The sequence below is a fragment of the Amblyraja radiata genome, chromosome 3 (assembly GCF_010909765.2).
Source record: "Amblyraja radiata isolate CabotCenter1 chromosome 3, sAmbRad1.1.pri, whole genome shotgun sequence".
Lineage (NCBI taxonomy): Eukaryota > Metazoa > Chordata > Chondrichthyes > Rajiformes > Rajidae > Amblyraja > Amblyraja radiata.
This window is the reverse complement of record NC_045958.1, coordinates 74,465,127-74,480,336: the sequence shown is the minus strand read 5'-3', so window position 1 is coordinate 74,480,336 and position 15,210 is coordinate 74,465,127. Positions and strand designations below refer to the sequence as shown.

Below are 15,210 nucleotides of genomic sequence, written 5' to 3'. Positions count from 1 at the left end.
TCTCAGCATGTACCTCGGAATGGTTTAAACTTGTTCTCCAGATCAAAGTCTTGCCTGCCCAGCCGAGAGAGATCCACTCTTAAATCAGGACAGGTGGCAAACTCTTCTATCGTTTTACTGATCTGGTAAATCTTTTCAGTCACCGACTCGGGAGCAGGACCTGGAAAAAACAATGTAAAAATTGCAAAACATTAAAAAAAAAACTAGCAAACCCTTTAGTTATTTCGACAATTACTTTGTAAAAGAAGAACTAAAGATCAACCTCCATAGTGTAATAAACATCCCTGTGTCCAAAGTGACATAATCTTGGCTGCTTATTTTCAACCTGGAGTTCTACGTTGTGAAAGACCCAATAACATTTTTTGTTTTTAAATCAGCTTTCTTGATGCTCCTACGCACTCCTCCATTTCTCATCTCCCAGGTTTCATGGTCAACATGTAGAGATGCAATATCTACATGCACAGATGGGAAGATAGGAGATTGAGGTGGGATCTTATAGAAACTTACAAAATTCTTAAGGGGTTGGACAGGCTAGATGCAGGAAGATTGTTCCCGATGTTAGGGAAGTCCAGGACAAGGAGTCACAGTTTAAGGATAAAGGGGAAATCCTTTAGGGCCGAGATGAGAAAAACATTTTTCACACAGAGAGTGGTGAATCTCTGGAACTCTCTGCCACAGAAGGTAGTTGAGGCCAGTTCATTGGCTATATTTAAGAGGGAGTTAGATGTGGCCCTTGTGGCTAAAGGGATCAGGGGGTATGGAGAGAAGGCAGGTACAGGATACTGAGTTGGATGATCAGCCATGATCATATTGAATGGTGGTGCAGGCTCGAAGGGCCGAATGGCCTACTCCTGCACCTATTTTCTATGTTTCTATGTTTCTATGCTGTTGAAAATGGAGACTGATGTAGAAAGGTAGAGCATGGGGACGGGGTCTTTGGCCCACAATGTCTGTGACATACATCTTATTCCACCTACACCCTGAATTGTCCACATCACAATCCAATCCTATCCAACTGCATCACTGCATCTCTCCCTACCTCTGCAATTTGTTTCCACCCTTCTAATAGTAGAAGGCAGCACAGTGACATAGCTAGTTGAGCTGCTGCCTCATAGCTCCATGGACCAGAGTTCAACCCTGATCGTTGGTGCTGTCTGTATGCAGTCAGCACATTCTCCCTGTGGCTGTGCGGGATTCTTCCCAGTGCTCCAGTTTCCTTCCACATCCCAAAGGTGTGCGGCTGGATAGGTTCATTAGTCAATTTGTGGGTGTGCAATAAAATTGGGGGAAGAGTTCATGGGAATATGGGGAGAATACAATGGGTTAGTGTAAGAATAGCTGTTTGAAGGTTGGCATAGACCCAGTAAAGACCCAGTGGGCTGAAGGGCTTATTGTCAAGAGGTATCTCTCCCAATGACTGACTCTTTAGAGGTCTTTGGCCAGAAAAATAAACTTTGTACCTCTTTCTACAAATGTTTCCTGATGCGCTGGGTGTTTCCAGCAATTTGTATTTTTATTTCAGGTCTCCACTATTCTTTGATTTTTAATATCTCATTTGTTGCACTTGCAATACATTTTGGCACAGATACATCTAACAGGTGTTCCTTCATGGAACTGAACCACTTTTATAGCAAGAGTACATTACGTTTAGCTGGTGCTTGGAATCTAACAGTCTCTGTCCTTACATGACTTATCATATCAGCTTCATGGAATTTTGATGACAACTTCTGTGTATACGTAGTGTATGGTCAGTAAAAATAATATTCTTCGGGGAACCCCACATGGTCACAGGGAGAACGTGCAAACTCCACACCGACAGCATCCGAGGTCAGGATTGAACCCTAGTCTCTGGCGTGTGAGGCATCTGCTCTACCAGCTATGCCACTGTATCTGTCACCATGTCACAGGAGCTTCCCTAATTCACTCACTTAATTTAAACTAACAAATATATCCTATTTATGAAATAACTTGCATTGTGCATGGCAGCATTTCTTACACTGACCTTCAGTATAGAGACAAACATATAGATATTCCGACATCCTATATGAAAACTATGCATCCACAATACACAAAACAGTTGGCCATAATTTGTTAAAGAGGTTGCAACCAATATGATATGTTGCAGTTTAGCAGCATAATTGGAACAATTATGATTGGTTACATAAACATCAACATTTAACAGAAAGATTAGATAGTCTTGCATTTCAATGGAACTTTCATGACCATAAAACACCAGAGCTTTACAGCCAAGGAAAGCAATTGAATGTCACCTTTGTTGCAATGTATTAGTGAATTGGCCATACAACCTGCAACACGCAGAAACATAATAGTAAACGGATCACCCGATCTGGTTTTATTAATTGTGTGATTAATCTTCCCCAGGACACTAGGAAGAATTCCCGTGCTTTTCTTCAAAATGATGCAGTGGAATCTTTTGCATCCTCCCGAAGGCAAAAACTGGGCCTCTGTGTTGCGCTTCATCAGAAAGATTATGCCGGTGACTGGGCAGCACTCTTTCTATACAACAGCTGGCATCTTTGCCATTGTGCAAGTTATCATAGGTGGGATTTTGAGATAAAATTTGATACTTAGCCATTGGATATTTGAGCATAGAAACATAGAAAATAGGTGCAGTAGTAGGCCATTCGGCTCTTCGAGCCAGCACCGTCATTCAATATGATCATGGCTGATCATCCAAAATCAGTAGCCCTTTCCTACTTTTTCCCCATATCCCTTGATTCCTATAGCCCCAAGAGCTCTATCTAACTCTCTCTTGAAAACATCCAGTGAATTGGCCTCCACTGCCTTCTGTGGCAGAGAATTCCACATATTCACAACTCTCTGGGTGAAAAGCTCAGAAGGACCATCTAAAAGGCGGTACAGCGGTAGAGTTGATGCCTTCCAGGCCTCCACGTTCTGTACGTTCTCCCTGTGACCACGTGCGTTTTCTCCGGGTGCTCTGCTTTTCTCTCACATCCCAAAGACGTACAGGTTTGTAGATTAATTGGCTCTGTAAAAGCACCCTAGTGTGTAGGATAGAACCAGTGTATGGATGATTTCTGACCGGCGCAGACCCGGTGGGCTGAAGGGCCTATTTCCAAGTTGTATCTCTAAAATCTAAAGAGAGGTAGGGATGCAGAGAGATTCAAGGATGGCATTCTTGAGCTTGTGGTTGTGTTATTGTGAGGCATGACTGGTCGTTGTAAAGTGATAAAATGTGGAGATGATCAAGAGATCTGAAGGGATTGCTGGGCTGGAAGAGATTACCAATATTAGGTAGAGTCGAGATCTTGTTAGGATTTGAAAATAAGTTTAAAAAAATTAATTATAGGACGAAGCTAGACTAGGGTCGCACAAAGGCAACACAATAGCACAGCTGGTAGTGCTGCTGCCTCACAGTGCCAATTACCCGGGTTTGATCCTGATCTCGGGTGCTGTCTGATCGGAGTTTGAACGTTTTCCCCGTGACCACGTGAGTTTCTTCCCGCACCCCGAAGACCTGCAGGATTGTAGGTTAATTGACCTCTGTATATTGCCATCAGTGTGTAGGGAATGGGATAACAATGAACGAGAGTGAATGGGTGTACTCGATGGTTGGTGTGGATTCGGTGAGCCGAAGGGCCACTTTCCGTGCTGTAAACTAAACGAGACTAGTCTAGACTAGTGTTTAAGAAGGAACTGCAGATGCTGGAAAATCGAAGGTACACAAAAAAGCTGGAGAAACTCAGCGGGTGCAGCAGCATCTATGGAGCGAAGGAAATAGGCGACGTTTCGGGCCGAAACCCTTCTTCAGACTGAAGAAGGGTTTCGGTCCGAAACGTTGCCTATTTCCTTCGCTCCATAGATGCAGCTGCACCCGCTGAGTTTCTCCAGCTTTTTTGTGCACCCTAATCTAGACTAGTCTTGGTCATCCATCGTTTTAGTCTAGATTAGACTAGAGAAGACTAACATGTGCAGCATGAGAGTGATGGATGACCAAGACGAGGAATGAGTTAGGACAAGTGAACACTGCTGCTGTATTGTAATCTCTAGCTCAGTCCTCACTTCTTCAGCTGAAATTTCCTTCATCCCTATAAGATTAGCACATCATGAAAATTGTTGGAATCATGGAAGGATTTGCCATATATGTCCATATCTTAACATTGCTATCAATAATACTTCTGGAAAAGAAATGAAAGGTAACGGTTTAAAATCCAGTTCACATCTGAGAGCGTGTTGACAGGAACATTGCCTTGGCCTGGCGAATCCATTATTCAGCATTTGTTTCTTCCTTCAAGTGGAGGAAATCCTGTGTCTGCCTGTGTAAGAGGACAGGATGATGCTCATTCCAAAGCGGTGAAGCCATGCTTGAAGGCGAAAGACAAGTCAAGTTTAAGACTTTAAACTTTACAACTAACTTCCCGGAGGCAACGTGGGACCATGGAACTACTCCGCAGGGATTTACCTATGTATTGATTCATATGTGTTTTGTAGTCATCTTTGGAGCCTCTCTGCCACAGAAGGCAGTGGAGGCCAATTCACTGGATGTTTTCAAGAGAGAGTTAGATTTAGCTCTTAGGGCTAAAGGAATCAAGGGATATGGGGGGTAAAGCAGGAACCGGGTACTGATTTTAGATGATCAGCCATGATCATATTGATGGCAGTGCTGGCTTGAAGGGCCAAATGGACTACTCCGGCACCTAATATTTCTATGTTTCTATGTTTCTTCCTCTCTTTAGAAGTCATGTTTTCTCATTGAGGAGAAACTTTAGGACACTATTTTATGCCAGATATAAAGAAAGTATGAGACATAAGGAATTGCAAATGCTGGTTTAAAAAAGAGGTGTACAAAGGTTGGTTTATACAGTGCTGGAGTAACATGTCTTTCCAGTTTTATCAAGATGGGTCACTAGACCACTCCACCCCTCCTCTACCACTGCAATGTGACCACCTATCTGTCAAGCAAACCTAGAAGACATGCAAATTCTTCTATGTGAAGATTGAAGCTGCTGGCTTTGAGCCTGGCCACAAACTGCTTGCCTGCATCACCGATACAATTCACCACCTAGCTCCTAATTCGGGCTAACGCTGCCCTTATTTAAGCGTTGCAATCCCTCCACCCATATTCCAATGTTCTTATCATCATGATTCCCCACTTATTTGCATCCTCACAACATCATTCATCATCAGCGCTGCCTGCTACAAGACTTTGGCCTCTCACCTTCCACCCTTCAACATCTCTCTTGCATTCCCTGAGGTGCACCCTGACCAGGTTTGATGCTGTCTTCATGCAGAAACTCCCATCCTTATCCTCAGCTCCGTGGCCTTGCCCCTTGCTATTTCTCTAATCTTCCAACCATTCTAACCAAGACTTACAACCATCCAAGGTCTCACTGATCCTCCAACTCTGGCCTTAAACTTCCTTTGTCTCACCATTGGTGACCATGCCTTTATCTTCCTAAACCCAGTCAATCACTATTATTGCATCCATTTCGTAAAACATGCCAATATTGATTGAAAGATGCAGCACAGAAACAAGCCCTTCAGCCCACCAAGCCCACACTGACTATCGATCACTCGCTCACACGTTCTATGTTACTCCACTTTCCCATCCACTCTCTACACACAAGGGGGAATTTACAGAGTCCAGTTAACCTACAAACCCGCATGTCTTTGGGCTGTGGGAGGAAAACGTAGCACCCAGAGGAAATTCGCACTGTCACAGTGAGAATGTGCCAATTCCTCATCGACAGCATCTGAGAGGAGGATCAAACCTGTGTCTCTGGATCCGTGAAGCAGCAGCTGTGCCAGCTGTTGACTAGCTTTGGGTCTCCCCACTGAGGACTGCATTCGTTAGCTCGGCGGCAGTTTTGTACCATTATACGCCTGCGGATATCAGGACAGGATAGTTTGTATTCAATTTTAATAATGTTGCGCTTTTAGAAGATATTTTGAATAGCGAATAGTTTAGTTTATCGTCACGTGTACGGAGGTACAGTGAAAAGCTATTATTGCGAGCTAACCAGTCAGTGGAAAGACAATACATTTTGCCTGTTCTTTTTCCTGTCCATATCTGCAACTATCCGACTGCGCCTTCTCATCAGTCAGTGATCGGAACATGAGACTCACCTCCATTAGCCACATTAAACTTCACACCAAAGTCCCCGCCAGGTCCTCCAGGATTGTGACTAGCTGTGAGAATGATTCCTCCAATGGCCTTTACCTTTCTGATAATGCAGGAGACAGCGGGCGTGGATAGGATCCCGTGCTGACCGATCACCAATCGCCCGATCTAAACAACAGAAAAATTCCACTTAGAACAGTTCTGGAGGCTTTACCGTGTAGGAAGGAACTGCAGGTGCTGGTTTACACCGAAGATAGACACAAAATGTTGGAGCAACTCAGCGGGACAGGCAGCATCTCTGGAGAGAAGGAATGGGTGACGTTTCGGGTCGAGACCTTTCTTCAGACTGAGCGTCTGGGGAGAGGGAGTTACAGATGTAAGGAAGTGTAAGAGATCAAAAGAGATGCAGATCAAGGACAATAGTAGTCTGAAGAAGGGTTTCGGCCCGAAACATTGCCTATTTCCTTCGCTCCATAGATGCTGCTGCACCCACTGAGTTTCTCCAGCATTTTTGTGTACCAAAGACAATAGACCATTGTTAGCTTGGAGAATGTGACAACAAAGCAGACAGAAGTACAATGCAATCAGAGGGACAGTCAGAATGGTCGGGGAACTGGGAAGGGGGAGGGATGGAGAGAGGGGGAAAGCAAGGGTTACTTGAAGTTAGAGAAGTCAATTATCATACTGCTGGGGTGTAAGCTGCCCAAGCCAAATATGAGGTGCTGTTCCTCCAATTTGTGCTGGGCCTCACTCTGAGTTTACCCTCAACTTCCTGTTTCACAGGGTGAGGCTAACAAATGCCAGGCTGGAACATCTTAAGATTGTGTTATGCTACAATAGCAGGTCTATGGCTGGTGTTAAACTCCACACATTGTCAAGCAACCTTTTGTATGGATTTGCAAGTCCAAGTGATATACAAGCACTTCAAGTTGCAGGGGCCCAATTGGTGGTTGAGTTGATGTTGGGATAACAGATCACAGTGTGTCACAGGGTGGGGCCTGGCTGAAGCCTTCAGCAGCTGAGGCAGCGAAGGAAGGGAGAATGTAGAGCCATTGCACCAGATCGTACTTCATCAAGCTCACTGCCTGTGCTCTTGCCTTGCCGTGTTCTGCGGCCACGTGGTTCTGCTTGAACTGGAGGCCTCACAAGCACACAGATTTCCATTGATGTGCTGTGGTCCATGGGGGTGCAATCAGGCCACAGGCTGCTGGTAAAGGCCTTTGAACCGTTTCCTAAATGCCTCTGATAATCAAAGCATCCAAAAACTGTTCAAAGTATTTCAATAATTACATAATCTGTTCTCTAAAATCCCTTTGCAAGCGAGAAATTAATCAAAAACATTAAGTAAAATAAAGAGAAAACTACACACTCAGCTGGTGTTATTCTATCAATCATGGTCAGTTACCTCTGTGGGTGAAATGAGTGGGCTTGAGCAAGTCAGCAACGTGAAGTGCATTCAGCCCTCCTCACAGTAGGTTTACTTCACCATTGGGCTCAGTGGCTGCTCCAGCAGAAAACATGGAGATCACAGGCTCTGCAACCAGAACCTTCATTCTTCTCCTGGCTACCGCACCACAATGAGTACGATGAGCAGTAGGTGTGAAAACCAGGAAACATTTTACAGCAAACTGCAACGGGCCACTGTTTCTTCACTGAACATCAGTAACTTCTTCCCCCTTTTTTTAGGTGCACAACCTTTTATCGAAGCATCCTTGGAGGTTCAACTATTAACTTTCTTTTTCTCCATTTTTACTGCCTGCCCCAGGAATGATCCCAGGATATTGTATTTTTATTTCCCATTTCTCTTGTAATGCAATACAAAGTACTAGCCAGGTCTTAGCTAGGTTGAATATTAATTAGCAAGGTGATATTCTACACATCAAAATCAGATTTCCCAGCTCTATTAGATGAGAGCATGATTAAAGTAATCCACGAGGCCAGAGCTTTTCTGAGCCTCCTCCACTGTCAGAGTGAGGCCCAACGCAAATTGGAGGAACAGCACCTCATATTTCGCTTGGGCAGCTTACAACCCAATGGTATGAATATTGATGTCTAAAGAAGGATGTCGACCCGAAAAGTCACCCATTCCTTCTCTCCAGAGATGCTGCCTGTCCCGCTGAGTTACTCCAGCTTTTTGTGTCTTTGATTTCTCTAACTTCAAGTAACCCCTGGAGTCAAGAAATGAGCGTTCACGTTGCTGCCCTGTTTCCATCAATCTTTCCCCCACCATGCACACGAAGCATAAGAAACGCAAGGCGCAATTGTATGCAGATGCCGAGAAGTTTGCTCAGCTCTGGCTGAACAATTTCTAATCTTGTGATGTGGACTTGATAAGCAGAAGTAACCCCTGCTTTCCCTCTCTCTCCATCCCTCCCCCACCCTAATTCTCCGACTAGTTTCATTGTCCTGGTTAATTTTACTGATTGTATGCCTCCTTGTCACCTTCCCCTCGGCTAACAATGAACCATTCAACATTTCCTTTTCATCGTCTGCTTTGATCTGTCATTTTCACGCCTTACCCTTTCAAATCACTAGACTCCCTCTCCCCTGACTCTCAGTCTGAAGAAGGGTCTTGACCAGAAATGTCACCCATTCCTTCCTTCCAGGGATGCTGCCTGCCCCGCTGAGTTACTCCAGCATTTTGTGTCCATCTTCAGTGTAAACCAACATCTGCATTTGTTTGTGTTTGCAAGATGATATATCAACTATCCACTGTAATTTGCCCCATGGATTTTGTGAGTGGTAGAAGCTTGGGTGAGGAGAGTGGTTGATCAGGAGAATAAAATGGGATTTGTGCAGAACCAAATGAAAATGGATGTTAAATGATCATCGTGGACACATTGGGGTGAAATGGTCTTTTTTGTGCTGTCTGACTCGATGGGTTGAATGGCTTAATTCTGCTCCTATGACTTATGAACATCTGCGAGTAAAAGAAGAAAGGGAGTGGGACTACTGGATCACTCATTCAAAGATTCAGAATCGTTATAATGTGTCAAATGGTTTCCTTGTGCCTGAATGTTTCCAATTCATGCTGAAACCAAACTGCGTGAACATCTACAAGCAATTTGAGCCGCGGGACAGTTGTAACATCGCCCGGGGGGTATCGCCTCAGCGCAGAGGGAGAAGAGGAGGGAAGAGACTGGAGACCTAAGACTTTTGCCTCCATCACAGTGAGGAGATGTTGGATGGACTCACTGTGGTGGATGTTAATATGTGTTTATTGTTGTTTTTTATTGTATTGTATTGTATGTATGACTGCTTCAATTTCGTTCAGACTTCGGTCTGAATGACAATAAAGGCTATCTAATCTAATCTAATCTAATATCCTGCACTGCCATCAAGAGATGCAAATTATTTTTTGTCCACTCGGTATTTTGTCAGGATCTTGCAGTCATTTGAAAGGCTGGCATTTATCGCCTATTCCGAGTTGTCCTTGAGAAGGTGGTGGTAAACCTTGGCAGTCCTGCTGTGTTGCCGGCAGCTATTGAGCTCCTGGTTTTAGACACAGTGACTGGAGGAACAGTGACGTGTTTCCCAGGATACTGTGCTAATTGGAAGTGAATTTGATGAGCAGGGTTTTGTCTTGTTTAAACTTGGTCACCACCCTTAACCTCAAACTAACCTGCTTATCTAATCCAATCAAGCCCTCCCCCATCCGAACCAAGCACAGTACAGTTTCCTGTGCTTGGATGTCACGGAATAAAAATACAAATGAATATTGCTTCCCTCCCTGTGACATTGGAACAAACATAGAATGGTACAGCACAGGAACAGGTCCTTCAGCTTAGAATATCATGTTGAACATGATGCCAAGATAAACTCATCTCCTGCAAATGTTCCATATCCATATCTTTGCAAATCCATGCAATATTCTAAAAACCTCATTAACATCTTGTTGTGAGGCAAATGAACAATTCTAATTTACTTAAACTTCATTTAAGCAACTCATTTCTGTAATACACATCGTCAAAGGGCCTGGAAATTATCGCTGATTCCGCAGGCCTTGCCGGCCCGAGGCCCCGCACATGCGCACACTTCATTCTCCCCTTCTATTTATAAGTTGAGACGGTCAGGGGGTTTAGTATGACTTGATGACCGTCGCAGCACTGAAGCATCAGGAGATAATGGTGTTTCAATAGCTGGTGGTACATATATTGCTTGGTCATCAACTTCACTCATATTGTTATTTACATTTTCAATTTTAGAATTACTTATAGAAGTTTTCATATAGGATGATGGGAATGCTGAAGGAAGTTCTCGATTAATACTATCAAGGAGTGACGGAACTGATGGAGAAGACGGACATGGTGCAAGGTCACGAAGTGAGACAGTTGACTGACGTCCATCCTGATACTTGATGGTTGCATAAGAAGGGTTGACATCAGTCAGTTCAACTTCATCAACAAAGGGCTCATTCTTATTTGATCGGACATACCGACAAAGCAACACAGGCCCAGGGCTCGTCAACCATGATGGCAGAGAAGTACCACTAGAAGAACGCCGTTTGAAGTTAAAGAACAGCACATGTGGAGTAGTATCGGTAGCAGTTGACAGTAGAGATCTGATGGAGTGTAGTGCATCTGGTAGAACACACTCCCACTGCTGATCTGGTATATCATTTGACTTTAAAGCCAGTTTCACTGCTTTCCAAATTATTCCGTTATACCACTCAACCTGACCATTTCCAATAGGATGATATGGTGTTGTTTTACTTGTTGCAATTCCTCTATTAGAAATTTAAATATTTTAAATCTTTTGACATGAATGAGGTGCTCCTATCAGAATGTATGTAACTTGGAAATCCACAGATTGAAAACAGTTGATCTAAACATTTGATAACCGCAGCAGCTGACATATTTGGACAAGGAAAAGCAAATGGAAACTTCGAATATTCATCAACTCTGGTAAGTATATAAACATTTTGAGAGGAGGATGGTAAAGGCCCTTTGAAGTCTATACTCAAACGTTCCATAGGTTGAGTAGCTTTGATCAATCTTCCTTCTTCAGGATGGAAGAACCTTGGTTTTAATTCAGCACAGATTCTACATGAAGCACACATCATCTTCACATCTTCTGTAAAGAAAGGTAAGATTTTTAACGAACATAGTGTAACACACGAGTGTCTCCAGGATGACACAGCCCATTGTCAAGAGCAGTGAGTGCAGAAGAATGAACAGAGGCACAAAATGCTCGAGTTAATGTGTCCGGAGCAACATTATCCTTACCAGGGCGGTACTGAATTGAATAATTATGTGCAGATAATTCAATCCTCCATTCATGAATTTTACTATTTTTAATCTTCGTTCGTTTCCGATTATCCAGCATAAAAGCTACTGAACGCTGATCTGTTATCAAAGTGAATTGCTGGCGAGCAAGGAAATGACTCAATTTCCTCACTGCTTCAATAATTGCTGTAGCTTCCTTTTCGACGGATGGGTAGTGCAATTCACTACCTTGGAGAGTACGAGACATGAAAGCCACTGGTCGTCGTCCTTGATTTAATGTTGCTGATACTGCTAAATCAGAGGCATCACATTCAACAACAAAGGGGAGATCCTCATCGATGGCATGTAATGTCGCAGATTCTAATTGTTTCTTTATAGAAGTAAAGGCACCAATTGCTGTAGAGTCAAGGGAGAAAGATTTTGCTCTAATCAAAGGTTGAATTTTGTCAGTAAAATTTGGTATCCATTTACTATAATATGCAAACATACCAAGAACCCTTCGTAGAGAGTTTAATGTTGCTGGAACAGGTATCTCTTGGAGAGGGCGGAGTCTTTCTGGATCAGGCTTGATTATATCATTTCCAACCCAATAACCAAGAATATGAATTGATGATACTGATGTTATTGACTTAGCCTCATTTAATGTTAGATTTTTAGAATGTACAACTTCTAAAAACCGTTGTACATTTTTGTCATGTTCAGCTTGGTCTTTTCCTGCAGTCGTTATAAAATCAAGATAAGGGAAAGTATCTTTAAGGTTTTCCTGTTTAAGAAGTTTGTCCATCTCTCTCTCTGAAAAACAGCCACACCATCAGTTGCACCAAAAGGAACTCTGCAGTCGTGGTGTAATTTCCCATTTGTTTCCAATGCAGTGTATTTCTTCTCTGATTCTTTCAAAGGAATTTGGTAGTAAGCACTTTTTGGGTCAAATGCAGAGAATATCTTCTATTTAGCTAATGTATTGATAATCTCTTCTATACGAGGTAATGGATATGCATCAAGCTCCGTGAACTGGTTTATAGTTTGAGAGTATTCAATGCAGAGTCTCTTTCTGTGTCTCTCCAAGGGGTCCTTAACCACGACAACTTGTGCCCTCCAAGGGGAAGAGCTGGGTTCTATGATACCTTCTCGTGAAAGATTAGTTACTTCTGTGTTGATAATGTTTTTGTCATCTTTACTAAAATGTCTTGATTTTGTAGCAATTGGCTTGCACTTAGAGGATAAATTAGTGAATAATGAAGGACATTCAACAGATGCAGCAGATAAAACACACAATACTGGTAGCTTTGACAATACAAGATCAGGCATAGTTCCTTCATACATTATTTGAAGTGACCTGTGCTGTTTCTGAAAATCCTGAACTAGAATTATATCACTACACAATTTTTTCAAAATACCAAGACATACAGATTTATAACTAGTTTTGTTCAGAATAAAGTCTACAATACAAGATCCAATAATTTGAGTATTCAGAGTTGTCAGAGCCATTGAGATTTCTCTATTTGAAGGAATTATAGTTAGATTTAGTCGAGACACAACTTGTTCACTTATAAATCTTTCCGAACTGCCAGAATCAAGTAGTACATTAAGTGTATGGCCATTGATGGATACCGTTGTAGCTGCAGGAGACAAGCTCTGAGGAAATGCAGCTGTAATTGCGCATAAAGAGGGCATATACATGGCAGTCACACTTTTAGTAGTTGCTTTGGACTTGCATTATCTAGAATAATGCCCTTTCTTGCCACAACTATTACAAGTTACCTCTCGAGCAGGACATACAGTGACTTGCAAAAGTATTCATACCCCTTGTGCTTTTCCACATTTTGTCACGTTACAACCACAAACGTAAATGTATTTTATTGGGATTTTATATGATAGGCCAAAACAAAGTGGCGCATAATTGTGAAGTGGAAGGAAAATGATACATGGTTTTCAAATTTTTTTACAAATAAAAAACTGAAAAGTGTGGCGTGCAAAAGTGTTCAGCCCCCTTTACTCTGATACCCCTAAATAAAATCCAGTGCAACCAATTGCCTTCAGAAGTCACCTAATTAGTAAATAGAGTCCACTTGTGTGTAATCTAATCTCAGTATAAATACAGCTGTTCTGTGAAGGCCTCAGAGGTTTGTTAGAGAACATTAGTGAACAAACAGCATCATGAAGCCCAAGGAATACACCAGACAGGTCAGGGATAAAGTTGTGGAGAAGTTTAAAGCAGGGTTAGGTTATAAAAAAATATCCCAAGCTTTGAACATCTCACGGAGCACTGTTCAATCCATCATCCGAAAATGGAAAGAGTATGGCACAACTGCAAACCTACCAAGACATGGCCGTTCACCTAAACTGACAGGCCGGGCAAGGAGAGCATTGATCAGAGAAGCAGCCAAGAGGCCCATGGTAACTCTGGAGGAGCTGCAGAGATCCACAGCTCAGGTGGGAGAATCTGTCCACAGGACAACTATTAGTCGTGCACTCCACAAATCGGGCCTTTATGGAAGAGTGGCAAGAAGAAAGCCATTGTTGAAAAAAAGCCATAAGAAGTCCCGTTTGCAGTTTGCCACAAGCCATGTGGGGGACACAGCAAACATGTGGAGGAAGGAGCTCTGGTCAGATGAGACCAAAATTGAAGTTTTTGGCCTAAATGCAAAACGCTATGTGTGGCGGAAAACTAACACTGCACATCACCCTGAACACACCATCCCCACTGTGAAACATGGTGGTGGCAGCATCATGCTGTGGGGATGCTTTTCTTCAGCAGGGGCAAGGAAGTTGGTCAGAGTTGATGGGAAGATGGATGGAGCCAAATAGAGGGCAATCTTGGAAGAAAACCTGTTAGAGTCTGCAAAAGACTTGAGACTGGGGCGGAGGTTCACCTTCCAGCAGGACAACGACCCTAAACATACAGCCAGAGCTACAATGGAATGGTTTAGATCAAAGCATATTCATGTGTTAGAATGGCCCAGTCAAAGTCCAGACCTAAATCCAATTGAGAATCTCTGGCAAGACTTGAAAATTGCTGTTCACAGATGCTCTCCATCCAATCTGACTGAGCTTGAGCTATTTTGCAAAGAAGAATGGGCAAAAATTTCAGTCTCTAGATGTGCAAAGCTGGTAGAGACATATCCCAAAAGACTTGCAGCTGTAATTGCAGCGAAAGGTGGTTCTACAAAGTATTGACTCAGGGGGGCTGAATACCTTTGCACCCCACACTTTTCAGTTTTTTATTTGTAAAAAAATTTGAAAATCATGTATCATTTTCCTTCCACTTCACAATTATGCGCCACTTTGTGTTGGTCTATCACATAAAATCCCAATAAAATACATTTACGTTTGTGGTTGTAACGTGACAAAATGTGGAAAAGTTCAAGGGGTATGAAAACTTTTGCAAGCCACTGTATACTTTCTAAAAGAAAGAAGGAGGCTATTTGGTCCACTCAGTCTATGCCTGCTCTCAGAGCATTCCCATCAATCCCAAATCAAGTTACGTTTATTGCCTTGTGCTCTAGTACGGTGAAGTACAGATATCACGAAAATCCTGCTTGCAGCAGCATCGCAGAAACATAGATTCAGATAACACATAAAAGTATGATTGACATCAATTATAGAAAAATTGCACATATGTTCTGCAAGATATAAAATAAATAAACGACTGTGCCAAGAAAAAATAGCGCAAAACACAATTAGAGTTTAAAAAACTCCATGGCGGTGCAAGATAGTCTGTAGCATTCGGTTGCCAAGGAGGGATTAGGGTCGTGCGTGTTACGTTTCTCTCTCACGTGCCCACCTAAACTCAGAGTCATTTACAGCCAACAATTAACCTCCCAACCCACACGCCTATGGGATGGGACAGGGACCCAAGGGAAAACCGATGTGGTCGCAGGG

At 42.8% G+C, this 15,210-nt stretch overlaps 1 protein-coding gene across 1 annotated transcript in view; it reads right to left on the bottom strand.

The window, feature by feature from the left end:
• pgm5 (phosphoglucomutase 5) overlaps window positions 1-15,210 on the bottom strand; it is a 145,887-nt gene that overhangs the window by 92,377 nt on the left and 38,300 nt on the right. Inside the window, exons 2-3 of the mRNA XM_033018084.1 lie at window positions 6,109-6,271; window positions 14-160 (exon numbers count right to left, since the gene is read on the bottom strand). Coding sequence (XP_032873975.1) covers window positions 14-160; window positions 6,109-6,271 — 310 coding nt within the window. The remainder of the gene's footprint in view (window positions 1-13; window positions 161-6,108; window positions 6,272-15,210) is intronic.